The following is a 15,835-nucleotide window of genomic DNA, read 5'->3' as shown; positions in this document are numbered from 1 at the left end:
AATTCAAGCATCATTCGTAAACGTCACAGTATTATCGCTGAGATGGAAACAATGTTAAAATTATGGCGTAATAATCAAGTAAATGTGAAAAATTATAAAATAATATAGGCCTAATTTGTTATACATATGTATTATCTAAGGTTTTATTAAACATTTTTTTTCTAAATTATTGTTTTCTTTAGTCTACGGCCCCAATTAAAAATTATTTGTATGTATTTATATGCGAAATTATACCCCGACTTACGCGAATTCAACTTACGTGGTTACCGCTCGGTCCCACCTATCGCGTAAGTTCGGGGTATTACTGTACTTTTGATTTAATAAAAATAAATTATTTCAAGATACAAAATTTTTGACTTTTTCATATTAATGTTTACAGGTCACATAGTACTCTGCCATTTGGCCATACTGTTCGCAACAGTACTGCTAAACAGTGCAGTGCTGTCTCAAGTATTTCATTGTATCATGAGATGTGGTTGCCAAACAAGCAGGATTATACTCTTTAACAGTCTGTTGCAGGAGGATGCATAGCCTGCAAATGCTCTAATAGAGTTTTTTTTTTTTTTTTTTTCATATACTGTTTTGGTTAAGAAAAAATAGTTTTAATCATGTATAATAATTTATATACTTACTACATAATAAAAATTGAGATAATTTTTTTTTACTTTAGAAATGCTATATATGAATGCTTTACTTTAGAAACATTTTAGAAATGCATTATAGCATTTCTAAAACAACAAACAAATACAAACAACAAGCTCACTTGTGTTGAGTAAACGTGATGATATTATGAGCCAACCATGCTTGTTATTACTACTTTGCAACATCATGAGAAACATTTAAATTTTGAACATTTATTTACTATGGACTTGAGGAATAACATTTGAAACGCCTCATTGGCACAACCAAATCTACTCAAATGAGTGTTTTTTCTCCCAAACTCATCCCAAAAAACTTGCAAAGGGTCACATGTAGAGGTATGGTTCCTGTGAAGTTTTTGTTCCTATAGGCATGGTCTACAGCTCAGAAAAGATCCCACAGTCTCATTCAGAGGTATAATTGTACCCTTTATTTAATGCTTTCTTTCTTTATTATTGTACAGGTTTTGAATTACTGAAAAGTTTGGATTAGCAGTGTTATACATAAAGAAAAGGATGTCAAAAAAGAACCACAGACAATTAAGTATAGATTATTTCACAAATCTTGGCCAGACTCTGCATAACCTGAATGAGACTCTGGAGTATTTAAAGAGAATATACATTGGTAACCTGAGATGCAATTTAAATTCACATAACATACAAGGGGGGACCAAAAAAAAAAAACCAGATTTTTTGTATAAAAACTTTATTTATTAACTTTTTTACAAAATTTCTTCAGTCACCTTCAAAGTACTCTCCATTAGATGTGATGCACTTGTGAAGTCTTTTTCCCCACTGTTTGAAGCATCTCTGGAACTCTTCAACCTTGATATCGTCCAGTGCCCTTAGCGAAGCTGTTTTTACTGCCTCCACATCATCAAAATGCTTCCCTTTTAGATTTTTCTTCAATCTTGGAAACAGAAAAAAGTCGCATGGGCTAGGTCTGGTGAATACAAAGAGTGGGGAATGACAGGCCATCCCGAGAGGCCAAATAGTGAATCACTCATAAAGCCGTGTGTGCAGGCAGGGGCGCCGCTAGCTGTTTGAACGCCCGTGTGCAATACCGATTATGCCGCCCCTGTTTAACTACGACTACCTGCGCTGAGCTTGCCAGAAAGGCTCTTTAGTGTTGTCTCATAAAGGTGTGAAAAAAGAAAAGAAATACTTTACAAAAAGAACTATTTATTATTACTAAGTTATTTTTATTTACTTAAGTGTAAAACCATATAAATATTTATCTACAGAAATTGAACTCTTCTTGCCTTCATGTTTGCGAAATCTGCTATCAATTTTCTTGTATCCAAGCTGTCTAAGATATCATGTTCAATTGAAAATATAGCTATAAACTAAATTACTTAGTCTTTGCTGGTGCATTGTTGATCTTAAATAGTTTTTTATAATTTTTAACTTTGAAAAGGACCTTTCACCAAATGCAACTGAAACCGGCAATGTAAGTAATATTTTTAGTGCTATTGCTGTGTTTGGAACTGTTGAAATTAAGTCATTAGTAAAAAGATATTGTAATGGGGTTTGTGGATCATTAGACTGGTTTTCTGGAAAATGCAACTTTAAAGTATTGATTTCATTAAACAAATCAATACTGTCAATGTCTGTTTCACTACTTGAATCGTCTTTAAGCTTCAGATTTAAATCCTAACCAAGTTAAAATATCATTAATTATACTTCGACCCATGTCAGAAGAATTATTAACAAAATAATTGCAATTTGATATGCAATAGAACTGTTCGAATGCGTACAAGTACAAATTGAGAAGGAAGCTCTGTAGGGATTCCCTATTTTCGCCAAACCTGTCAACTTCTATCATACAGCACGACTATTGGTACTTGGCTTTCGGGTGCCCGCCAGATGGTTCAACCTCGACATATGCCGACAGACGTTTCGCATTGCATCTTAATTCTGATAAATGCCAATAGAGGCGCTGTTAACGCTATAATATAAATAAGAATATAGTAATTGCGCGCCAGTCGGATTTTTTTCTCCATGCGAAGACATTTCTTATGCTATAAGTAGGGTGGGTATTATGACAATGACTAATTATTACGTGACCGATCGCTCGCCCCCCTGGACGTGCCGCCCGTGTGCGGTGCACGCCTTGCACACCCGCTTACGGCGGGCCTGTGTGCAGGGGCATTGTCGTGATGAAGGAACCAGTCACCTGATCGCCAAAGTTCCGGACGTTTCCTTCGCATATCCTTTCGCAGATGTCTTAACACTTTTTTGGCAGATTTTTTCAACGTTTTCATCGTTTCGAGATGTTGAAGGATGCCCAGAACTTCGCAGGCGGAACAAAATAACAGTAAGAGAAACACAACACTACGCTCAAACGTAAACCTACAAACTGACGCTGTTTACACAGCTGTTTCGCGAAGGTCTCTACTAACCCCATGTAACGCGAGAACTCTCTACTACATCTACGAATGGCAGCGCACTCTCAGTTTGGTTTTTTTGGGTCCCTCCTTGTATGTCCTTCACATACTAACATATATTTGTCCTTGCTATTGTGCATCACAACAGCCAGGTCAAAATTCATGAAAAGTTCTACATACATTAAAAAATTTTTATACCGTATTTGGTACATATAAAAATCCTTGACAAACTTGTCATGGTTTTGTGAAAATAAGCTATGATGTAATTTTTGCTTTTTGGCTGAACAATAAACATAAATAGCAGAAAAATAAACAAAATTGTCTTGGATTAGTGCAGATTTAGACTAATGAGAGTGCACTGTATATTCAGATCAAGCAATAAATTCACAAAATATGACATATTTCTTAAAGCATTATAAGCTTAAACCACTGGATTATTTTTAGGCTAAATTAAGGGTTATTTAAGTAATTTAGCCTAATTATTATTAATTTTTTTAAAATTGTTAATCTTTATGTAATTACAGCATTAATGTAATAAAATTTATCATTTGAAGATTTTATTATAATATTTATATGGAATATTTAAAAATATTAAATTCAGATTGACGAAAAGCAGAGATGATGTGCATCATGGTAAATTAGGAAGTCAATACATTTGAAATGTTAGCAAAAGATATACACTTGGATTTCCATTAGAACCAAAAATGCATATGAGGTTTATATATTTCAGTCATTCTGATTTAATAATAGGTCTATACTTTAAGTTTATGATTTACTTTGTTAGATAATTAACAAATTATCTGAATGTACAGAGTTTATATATATTGTAGATTTAATTTTGGCAGAAATTTGCATTTTATAAAATATTTTTATTAATATAATCATTATCCTATCCAACAGTTTAATCATTTTCACACTTGACTCACTGTATAACACACTTCATAAAATGTTCTGGTACCCAGCGACAAATTTCATGGGTAAACAAAAGCTGACAGGAGGATCATGCATTAATTATGAAGAAGAAAAATAAATCTCATATGCTCGGCAAGCAATGTACAAACCGACACTATCTATGGAAAGCCATCCAATCAACGTAATCCACAGAATTATGTAATGACGCACATTTTTGCTGCAGCATATCATTGACCATTTAGTGTTTTGAATTTGAATGATAGCTTTGATTCATGTTCCATTTAAAGAAAGCAGAAAACCTGAATCAGAGCTCAGAAAGAGCCCGAAAACATTTGTTTACCCATGAAATTTGTTGCTGGGCACCCAGAGGTTTTATGAGGTGGTATATTATCCTATACATAAAAATACAAGCCTGATCGTGTGGATTTTATTATTAAGTTGACCAGAATATTAATTGAAAATATTTGTTTCATCTAATAATTTTAACAATGGAAAAAAAATTTGTTTCTTAATTATTTCTACATATCTGTTATATCTTTTTTTTAAATTATAAACTGAACACATTTTAATCATATTTATCTTAAATTTTATCTCTAATATATATATATATATATGCTTGTACTATACTTTGTGTTCACTAATGAATCAATCCTGGGAAGATATCACTGTCACACATCACCGACATTATCAGAATTGTAGACTATCCTTAAATGAAATAAAGCAATACACTTTACACACTGTTAAAGTATATTGCTTACTTCATTATATTAACTAAAGTGGCTAATTTAATTTTTATCCTATGTGAAAAAATAAAAAATGCAAAAGAAATCATGTATTCTGGAGTCTCTAAGATACACTATTGTAAAATTTTACTCACGTTCCTTCTATTTTGGCTAGACACACCCACATTGCTTATGTTTTTTTAAAAAAGTTTTTCCAATTATCCTGTAGCAGGAACCTCGACGATCTACGCACGATATAATGTTCTTCCCGGAAAAAGTTTTAGGTGATCGACAGGGCAGGCCCGAGAAATAGCAGGGCCCGGTTCAAAGTTGTCGCGATGGGCCTTTTAATAAAAAAAAAATAGCAGTTTCGAACTATAAAATAATATTTTAACAGTAAACATACCATCCGTTACATAGATTGGCGAAGGTTAATTAACTTAGTGAAAAACGATATAATTTTAAATTTCACAAGAGTTGGATCATGCAGGGGCCTTGTGCAGTTACGCCGCCCACCGGTTGGCCCCGGTAGTCAATCTAACATTAACTGGCTGCAACTGTTTCCTTGCAGACCTCAGTACTTACATGAAAACATTCAATTACATACTATTTTATAGTACGGTTATAGAAATGACGGAACGGAAAGAACCATCGGTCGCCGCGGCGGACACGTGGTACCTTTCGGTATATTACTTATACGGGAATGATACTTATAATCTTGTCCAATTTTGGATCTTTTATTTATGAACAGTAAAGAAGGTGTTAATTATACTACAAAGTTTTATGAAGTATTATAAAATAAACAGTTTAACTGATATATTTATATTGATTTAAGTTAATAGAAAACACCTACAAAGAGAAATTTAAAGTATAAAATTCCTAAATAAAGCACGAAAACACAATACAAATCAAGTTTTAAGTTATTTCTACCCCAAAAACATGTCACATAGAAGCAATAAAAAAAAAAACAATAACAACCAAATACGAAAAGATCAATTATATATAAATATATACAACATTACATGATATAATTTAGAATTACATATTTATATTTTAATAAAACGAAAGGATTTTTTGTACTACATTACCTTCGTAGAAAAAGAAAAAAAACGTGACTATTTTAAATCTCTACTTACAAAAACGTACGCCAGATGGCGACATACGCTTTACCCATCATTCCTGGTGATGTCGATCCCCTCCGATGCCAAAGAAAGGATCAAGGTGAGAGTGGAAGAATCTCGTCCGAAGGAAATTAATATCTTCGAAATAAATCGAGGATACGAAGCTGCTTCCGGATGCAGGAGAAGACTATGGCATCGCAGGATGGAAGTAAGAAGAAATAAAGCTCTAGTTTTCGTGATTTATATCTTATAATTCTGTCTTACACGATCGTCGGTTCACTGACCGATCGTCCAATGTCCCATTCGACATTCTCTCTCCTCTTTTACCTATTATAACTAATGTTTACGCCTTTCCCATACGTTTTATACTTTATCCATCTTAAATATACGAATATGTAGGCATTATAATTATATATATATTGCTTAAATATTTATTATTATTATTATTTATTTATTAAGCGTCTCGCCTCTTCGCGAGCTCGCTCGGAAAATTCGCTCGCTCGCGTCTGCATAGTCTCACCCTAAAATGCAGACGTCGAACATCTTGACGTTCGACGTTCGCATTTTAGAGACGAAAACTTCGGCCGCCACCTGGCCTATTGCTAGGATCTTAAACGGTTTAAGATCCGAACTGTTATACCGTATATTATACCGAACGTATTGCTGTTTAAGACGATATGTTCGGTATAATATACAGTAACCGTTCGGATCTTAAACGGTATAATCTTATATATATATATAAAGTATAATAAAGTTATGTTTACGTCATTCCTTATATATATATATATATATATGCTTGTACTATACTTTGTGTTCACTAATGAATCAATCCTGGGAAGATATCACTGTCACACATCACCGACATTATCAGAATTGTAGACTATCCTTAAATGAAATAAAGCAATACACTTTACACACTGTTAAAGTATATTGCTTACTTCATTATATTAACTAAAGTGGCTAATTTAATTTTTATCCTATGTGAAAAAATAAAAAATGCAAAAGAAATCATGTATTCTGGAGTCTCTAAGATACACTATTGTAAAATTTTACTCACGTTCCTTCTATTTTGGCTAGACACACCCACATTGCTTATGTTTTTTTAAAAAAGTTTTTCCAATTATCCTGTAGCAGGAACCTCGACGATCTACGCACGATATAATGTTCTTCCCGGAAAAAGTTTTAGGTGATCGACAGGGCAGGCCCGAGAAATAGCAGGGCCCGGTTCAAAGTTGTCGCGATGGGCCTTTTAATAAAAAAAAAATAGCAGTTTCGAACTATAAAATAATATTTTAACAGTAAACATACCATCCGTTACATAGATTGGCGAAGGTTAATTAACTTAGTGAAAAACGATATAATTTTAAATTTCACAAGAGTTGGATCATGCAGGGGCCTTGTGCAGTTACGCCGCCCACCGGTTGGCCCCGGTAGTCAATCTAACATTAACTGGCTGCAACTGTTTCCTTGCAGACCTCAGTACTTACATGAAAACATTCAATTACATACTATTTTATAGTACGGTTATAGAAATGACGGAACGGAAAGAACCATCGGTCGCCGCGGCAGACACGTGGTACCTTTCGGTATATTACTTATACGGGAATGATACTTATAATCTTGTCCAATTTTGGATCTTTTATTTATGAACAGTAAAGAAGGTGTTAATTATACTACAAAGTTTTATGAAGTATTATAAAGTAAACAGTTTAACTGATATATTTATATTGATTTAAGTTAATAGAAAACACCTACAAAGAGAAATTTAAAGTATAAAATTCCTAAATAAAGCACGAAAACACAATACAAATCAAGTTTTAAGTTATTTCTACCCCAAAAACATGTCACATAGAAGCAATAAAAAAAAAACAATAACNTAGTTTACAATTACACTTTAAATCGCTCAGCAATGAATAAAAATTTATATTAGGCGGCAAACTAAAGTTTAAAACAATCCTAATGGACCTTATGATTAATTTTAATATGTTATCCCGTTTCTAACTTTCATATTTCTGTTGTTTCGCTTATTAAAGTTCTTTGTTTATGCAGAAATAATATATTTTCAACTGTATAAATATTTATGCAATAGCGCTTTCTAATGAGATCTGCATGTAATTTATTGCATAAATTTCCTGGAGTGTAATTAGGTGCGAGAGAATAAACCAACCGTAATTTCTATCTTGTATTTTTGTACGAGAGCCAATTAGAGAAATGTATTTTAAAATTTTGATACAGTATAGTTTCAGTGTTAAAAAAAAAAAAAAAGAGAATAGATGAATAATAAACTTTTAAAAAACTAATCATATCTGTATTTATTGTTAATACAAAGTTTTATTTTATTTTATATATACTTAAATATTATCAATATTAGATTAATTATTGAATATTATGTATTTAATTTTTCTGATTTACTTATATACTTTAACATTTTAAACCCTGATAATTTTCAAGGTTGTCTGATGGCTTTTAACATTTTTGTTGTATCATAAATTCTCTATATAAAAGCCATAACCGAGTCAAATTATTTTCAGTTTGATATTTACATTTTTAGTATCAAAAATATTTTAGAAATTACTTGGTATTTTAAAGATATTTTTGCCACCATTCCAAATTTAAATGGCATTGGAGCTTTTCTTACACTGTACTGAATATTTTGAATGTGCACAGTGTGTGTGTATGTATATATAGTGTATATATATATATTTAATTATTTATATAATAACTTATCCTGTCAGTCACCCATTGATTTATATATATAATCAAGTAATCATGAGAGGTAGAGGTAGATTGAAAAGGTTTTCTAGAGTCAAGGTCATTGCGCCTCTCTTCATTTTGTCATGTGATTTGTTCTATTTTTGTATGGCCGACAACGCAGTGCAGCTGGAAAGGCCCTTGGCACCATGACCTATTTTTAATGCTAAAATGTCATTTGGTTATTTAATAGGCTGCACCCTTTCCATAATCGTATTATTGATAATGAAATGTGTTGTTATATAATTGTTGTATAGTATACCAGTCGCCAGCTGGTATACAAAGCAATCATTTTATTTGTGATTCCGCATTCGTTTCTGTTTAAAAAAAAACGCTACGAATTTGATAAATTTTGAGAATTTTATAGTCCGATGCCGTGTTTTATATTCGATTATCCATTTTAATCAATGATATATCGGAGCAGTAGTAAGATACAATCGCATAAAAGGTAAATAAGTGCGGGAAACAGGTTTTTGATATGGGATTCTATATATTGTAGTTACCTATACATTTCCGGCTTGGTGCCAAAAAAAAAGAAAATAGGTACGCTATTACAAAATCAACTGTTTGTTTCTAACAATTGAATCCCAGCTAGTGCGTATTAAATTCGGCTCAGGAGTCACTCATCTATTATCGAATTCCTGAGCCATCTATCACCAAGCGAACTCCTTTGCACGTTATACAAAATCGTTAGAACAGAGTCTTAATTTAGAAATTAATAAGTATTAATACCATAGAATCACGTGTGTAAAAAGATGTGAACGAGCTGTCGACCTGAACAACCACCATCTTGACATTGAACGACTCAATGATGGAGAAAACTTGCTTTGCATACATGTTCTGGATTCTTGCCAAAATATAAGATGATGTTGGTACCGGCGACTTGCTGGCTGGTTTGTTGTGTGTGTGTGTTCGAGTTTTTAACCGCACATTTACCATCAATACATATAGAAAAACCGAAAAGAAAATATACGCCAAACAACAATGTTTACATGACGCAAATAGTAAAACGGCCTTCTACTCGGTGACCTCTCGTATTTTGGCAATGTTTAAAACCCTGTCTATGGGAGTTCTAGATATAAATTTTAAATTAAAAAAAACACACACACACACACACAGCTGGATACGTGAACTGTCGTAACTTATTTGCATAAGAGTTTAATATAAATAAAAATAGGTCATAAAAATGGATTTGTATACCGTAGACTATAATTATTATTCTACTGGACATCATCCAATAAAATATATCAGCTGTACAACACACGATATATATATATATACGTACATACACATATTTTTTTTTTCGTGAATAAAACTTTTATACGTTATCATTAAAAATTTTATAGTGAATATAAAATCTGGGTCATCCAAAAAAAATTATCATACTTTAACTCAGTTACGTGCCAAGTAATTATTCAAAAAATTAATATTTAAATTAGATATAGATCAAAGTGGTAAAACATTTATACAGGTCGCGATAATTATCGGATTTCTTGTAATTAGGATCCTGTGTGCTATATATATATATATATATTAATGTAATGTACAGTACTATACAGTACATAATATGCTTTTCTTGTATACGCTACATGACAGAAAAATTCACTAAATAAATTCTGTGGCTAATACTATTATCAGTTTTTTTTTTTTTAAATCGAGATCTGTAGGTTTTTACTTTGTTATAAAATGGCAAATAAATGTAGAGATAACCTTTGCACCCGGTAAAGTTTATTTACATATTCTAGCTTAGTTAATAATCTAATAAAAAAAATAATTATATATATAACATTGAACACATTGTTTTTATTTATTTATTTATTTTACAAGTAAGGAAGTCTAAAAATAGTTTTTCCTCCGTGCACCTGTACTTGTTGGTCTTTGTAGGGAACGTTGTTGATTAATTATCGCTTGAATAAACTTCTACTTTCTAACTGTACTTGCTTCCTTTTTTTTATTTATTTTATTTATACATTTTTAATTTGGTGATAAGTCGGTAATTGTCTTCAACGTGTCCACCCAATTCTTAGCTTGTTTTAAGAGCACGTGGGCGGTTTGTTTTCCAAGGCCTTGCAGGTGTAACTGCCGTTCAAGGGCAGCTAGTTAAATACTTCCAGTCAAGATTGCCCCTGCTGAAGGGAAAAGTTAAACTTTTCTTACTTTTCTTACAAAGAGCTCACATCATCTTATATTCCATTCAAGGTTATCTTAATTGTTCTAGAATTTCTTACCATGTCATGTACAAAAAAAATCTTAAGTTTACTACTAGAATTTTTTTTTTGACCCATTTTTATGTGCATTTATGTAAGAATTTTTCTGAAGGGTTCCTTCGTTGAAAGTTGTTTAAACCGTTTCCTGATTTGTAAAGAAAATTTATCAGGATATTTGTGAATTATTGGTTGAGGCTATTCATATCCGCGATTCGTAAATTGTTTCCTTTCTAAAAATAAGATTACGATCATTAATAAGTTTAATTTTGTGTGTTACGAAACACGTCACGAATGCATTTTTCCATTCACTAGACACAATGGCATGTTTTAAGATTCGCATTTAAATATCCAGGGTAGCTGGAAAGTCAGTTAAGCATCGTAAAGATGTTCCTAATTTAGCAATTCTGACTCAAATACTCAAAATTTTGCAAAAAAAAAGAACCATCGCGTTGAACATGTAAATTACAACGCTTTCACAGATTTCTGAATTGCTTACAAAAAAAATTCGGTTAACTGACTTTGGGCTAATCTTACATAATATTTTTTTTTTCGTTATTTTATTAATTTGCATACTATATTTTTAATAAAATACATATATTTTGTTATGCTATTACTCCATGTTTCACCTGTTTTCGTAATGCGAATCGAGGCACAAAGTGTTTGGAAGTTAAATTAACCAAACATAAAAATGTACTCTGCACTCATTTATTTCGTGTTTCGGAATATATACAGTATTATTTTAACTTTGAAATATTTCCTTTTGCTCTTCGTTAGTTTTATTGAAGGGATTCTATACTGAGGATAAATTACGTGAAAATTTCCTTTAGTGCTTAAAAAATTAATACTTTTAATATTCGGATTTCCTTTGAGTTATCAAGTGATTTTTTTTTAAAAACATTTTCCTGTTAAACATCTACGAGAGGCCATGAAAACACGGAGATCCTCTGATCCCGGAGGATGTATGATGAAAGCCCATAGTATGTCCTCCACTATGGAATTAAAATTTGTCAGGGGATTTGTAATTATTAAGGATAATATCGATAACATACGTAAACTTTCAAGATTTATTTACAAATATTCTTGTTCCATTCAACTTTATCTACAGATAAATTTAATTTATTTTACTAATTAAAATATAACAATAAGCTATTAATATATACGTAAAGACAAAATAAAACTTTAAAAACCTGGAAACTTTTTGACACTCGCGTGGTTTGTTTTCTCTTTATATTTCTAGTAATTTTTTTAAAAATTTATATTTATTTAATGCACCTAAACTTGGTGATGTGTTTCCTTTCCTTCGATGAGGAGAGACTGGTTGCTCTAACACCATCTCTCTCTACATGGGAATACCTCGTTTCAATCGGTTATTTGTTTTAATAATACGAATCGAATGTGAATTTCCTGTGTTTGTTTAACGTACCTGTGCATTTCTTTACTCGTATGTAATATACTAGTCATTCTACCTCTGATATACCACTACTGAACAGTTGTGTATGCGTGCGCCGGCCGCAGTGCCACGAAGGCCAATCCCATCTCCCATCACATACGTTGTATGTGTGTTCCCTACCGTTTTTCTATTCATGCTGGCATCCATCCAGACCTTGGCCTTGAGCGCTCTCGCCTGTCCCCATTTTCGTTTCTCGCCGTCATTCGTACATTCAGTTTTGTCATCGAAGCAAACGGACAGCAAGCACACTTCCATCGTCATCGTTTGCTGGGGGGGTTTCTTGTTATCGACCGCGTTGGTGCCATATATCACGTGTAGCACGTGTCCGTGGCATCGATTGTGTGTGTGTGTGTCTATATGTGGATCTTAAAATTAAAGATGTCGATAAATCGGTATCCATTTCTCGACCTTATGATGTCCATTTAGCGGACAAGAAAACCATGTACAAAAAGGAGAGACCCAAACTATCTGTCACTGCACTGTTATATGGGTCACAATCGCAAGTGTCTTCATCCTGGTTTCAATCTCCATGTGTACCAGGTAAGGTCACGCGTATTTTCTTTTCATTTACCTTACAGTTTACATACTACTCTACTCATTAATGTGTTCGAAAAGTGTTTCTTACGCGTAAAAAAATGGGGCAGGGGAGTTAGAATCGGGGTAAGCGTCGATGCACCAGACAATTGCATTTATTATTTTTTAAAAATAATTTTTTAATGGTTTATGCAACTTTTTATCATCTCTGTATTCTCGATATTCCGATCAATTATTTCTCACATCCTCTCGAATCTCCCTTTCTCGTCCTGCAGCCAACAGTGTCATCAATCTCCACACATCCTCGGATATCGATTGGTAGAATATAGGTCAGTAGGTTTCTAATTTCTGCCGGATCCACGTACTTTATTCTCGTTTTATCAACAGAAAACTTGTCGTATTGTTCGCCGCATATTATGTAAATCATTTGAGGAATACATAAACGTTACCGGGAACAATTATCTTTGTAATTACACCAACAGTTACTTAATGGCCTATCACGTGCATCATTTTTTTTTAAATACACATACACCCTACAATATATGTTTTAGAATACATCTGTTTGCCGTTTGGTTTTTAAAGCAGAATAAGTCATCGAGGTCAGTGTTAGATCGTCACGAACGGAATTAGATCGAAAGATCGAATGGCGCGAATCGATTTAACTTTCGAAAGTTAATTCCGATATTTATAGTCACGCAAAAATTGAAATTAGTGACGCGAAACCTATCGTAAATTTAAAATAAATAAATAAATATAAATATATTTATGAATTTATCCTGTTTTTTTTAAATTAAAAAGTAATAAATAATACACGAAATTTTCAAATTAATTTAAAGCAAAGTTGAGCTGGCAACATTTAAACCATCGAAAAAAAAAATATATTTTTTAAGTGATGCCAGTTAATTATAATTAATTTCGTCATCAATAAAAAAATTACGTATATTTTTATTCACGAAATTATTATTATTATTATTATTATTATTAGGGTTCCTTTTTAAAAGCGAGCTTTTTAAAGGATTAAAAAAAAAGTAAAAAAAAGAAAACGCTACGACCTTGAAGCATCATCGACCACTCCCTAGCGTTGTATCATCGATCATTTTTAGTGTTTCATTTCTGAACGTTCACCAATGTTTTAATTGGATATAGCGCACGCGTCGACGTCACTGCGACACATTCCCCTTTATGCGTCAGCCGCCATTGAGATCAGTGACCTGTCGTTCGATTGAAGAGTTTAGTCGTATAAATAGGATAATTCTTAGCGACTGTTGTCGCTTATGATACGTCCTTGACCTTTAGGAAAATCGCTGTTTTCGTTTTATCGCAATCAAACACACAGACAAACGTGTTAATAACCCACAAGTGCGTTGCGAAAGAGAAAGTCACAACCTGTTTTGTTACTCGTTTGGCTTTCCTGGCATGTTTTAAATTACCCAACAACTTGTTCTTTTTACCCCTCTCATTCTCCTTCTCTCTCTCTCTTTTTTTAAAGATAATGAGAGTGTTTTTAAACGCGTAGGTTAACTTAATTTGCTATGTCGTCCCTCGTAAATGTTTATGTATGGCCTTGATCAGTTGTCGTGGTTACGGAGGTGATCGTGCTTTAATGACGTTTGCTTATGTGCATAAGCTTTTATGGGCTAATTTTTTTTGAAAGATTTTGCAATAGGATCCTGCCGAATTTGTGGCCTTTTTTTAAATTGAATTTACTTAACCGGTATCTTTTAATAACGAAGCGAATGGAATAACTCGCTTGCGTGTGCGTAACTTCGCCGATTTGAGTAACTTGCTGGAAAATCGGGCATTTAATTAATTATTTTTGTAATTTTACAATAGAATCCTGCGAAATTGCGGCCTTTTTAATTGAATTTGCTTAACCAGTAACTAGCTATCAATGAAGCAAATTGAATAACACACACTTGCACGTGTGCGTAACCTTGTTGCTTTCGGTAACTTGCTGGAAAATTGGGCGTTTAATTAATTAAATTTTTTTTTTTTGTAAGAAAAGTTAATTAAATGCTGTTAAATAAGTACTACATGAAGCAAATTGCTTAAATATGTATAACTTGTATGGGTTGATTATTATATTTTGTTTTTAGTAATTTGCAGAAAAATTGAAGGTGGCATTTAATTGGTTTTTGTTCTAAATAAATTCAATTAAATGCTGCTATTAAATAAATGTTGAACAGTTTGATAGATGAAGTGAAATGAATGGTGTGCTTGTACACATATATATATATAGAACTTATAAGAATTTTTTTAGTTTTTTGAGTAATTTGCAACAAAATGGAGGAAAATTGCAGCATTTAATTAGCTTTTATTTTTAATTTAAGTGCTAAAAAGTTTTGTAAATGAAGTAAACTGAACAGAATCAGCACTTTCCCCAAAGATAAAGAAACTATAAAAAAAGAAAAAAAAGTTGATTGAAATCAATGAAAACATGTCATAAAAACAAACAGCTATCAAGTACGTTCATATTGAATGGATCATTGTTTAACTGTGGTACATTGAGTATTGTAGATAATGACCTTGACAATTAGAAAGTCAAACAGAAGTATTGTTATATGTTACTTTTTAAATGCTATGCTTGGCTGATTTGCTGGAGTAAAAAATGCTTTCCCCCCCCATAATGGTAATTTATATTAATGTTGATGTGTATGGAGATATCAATAATTAATAATTGCCATTGTAATGTCATTTATTAATGAATCGTCCTTTATTGTTTGCTTCATTTTCTATGTAAAAATAGTCATTTCATTAGTGATTAAAGTAATTGGGTGGTTCTTAACCAACTCACTAAACTGTATAAAATTGATGCTGTTTTAATTTTTTTTTTTCTGTTTGCTATTTTAAATATAAGAGTAATTTGTCAAATTGCTTGTTAACGACTGTTTTCCCCTGTCTATTTTTATAAACTTTTATCTTTTAATGCTGCAGGTTTAATTATTGAAATAAGTAAATAGGAGTAAAGGTTTCATTAACTTTGTAGAAAGGTTTTAAAATAGCAACATAAAAATTTTGCTCTATTAAATATTCTCAAAAATTTTATTCTTTTCAAAAATCATCTTTGTATAAACTGTATACTGAACACATCTTACACACTTTTCCAGTAATTA

The 15,835-nt window shown here is 32.2% G+C and overlaps 2 protein-coding genes across 7 annotated transcripts in view; one reads left to right on the top strand and one right to left on the bottom strand.

The window, feature by feature from the left end:
- LOC111641196 (beta-1,3-galactosyltransferase brn-like) overlaps positions 1-13,812 on the bottom strand; it is a 25,242-nt gene extending 11,430 nt beyond the window's left edge. The window contains exons 1-2 of one of the 4 annotated variants that reach the window (XM_023387330.1): positions 5,748-5,762; positions 4,815-5,003 (exon numbers count right to left, since the gene is read on the bottom strand). In XM_023387330.1, the coding sequence (XP_023243098.1) occupies positions 4,815-4,846 (32 nt within the window). In that variant the 5' untranslated portion in view covers positions 4,847-5,003; positions 5,748-5,762. Of the gene's footprint in view, positions 1-4,814; positions 5,004-5,065; positions 5,265-5,747; positions 5,813-13,774 lie in introns of those variants that run through there. The other 3 variants (XM_023387329.1, XM_023387332.1, XM_023387331.1) reach the window with 3 other exon arrangements.
- Positions 5,852-15,835, top strand: part of LOC111641197 (retinoic acid receptor RXR-alpha-A-like) — an 85,977-nt gene continuing 75,993 nt past the window's right edge. The window contains exon 1 of one of the 3 annotated variants that reach the window (XM_023387335.1): positions 5,852-5,988. In XM_023387335.1, the coding sequence (XP_023243103.1) occupies positions 5,955-5,988 (34 nt within the window). In that variant the 5' untranslated portion in view covers positions 5,852-5,954. Of the gene's footprint in view, positions 5,989-11,983; positions 12,729-15,835 lie in introns of those variants that run through there. The other 2 variants (XM_023387334.1, XM_023387333.1) reach the window with 2 other exon arrangements.

The sequence above is a fragment of the Centruroides sculpturatus genome, unplaced genomic scaffold (assembly GCF_000671375.1).
Source record: "Centruroides sculpturatus isolate CEXI.00-Female unplaced genomic scaffold, Cexi_2.0 scaffold1386, whole genome shotgun sequence".
NCBI lineage: Eukaryota > Metazoa > Arthropoda > Arachnida > Scorpiones > Buthidae > Centruroides > Centruroides sculpturatus.
Note: the sequence above shows the minus strand (reverse complement) of the source record. Positions and strands in the feature narration are given on the sequence as shown.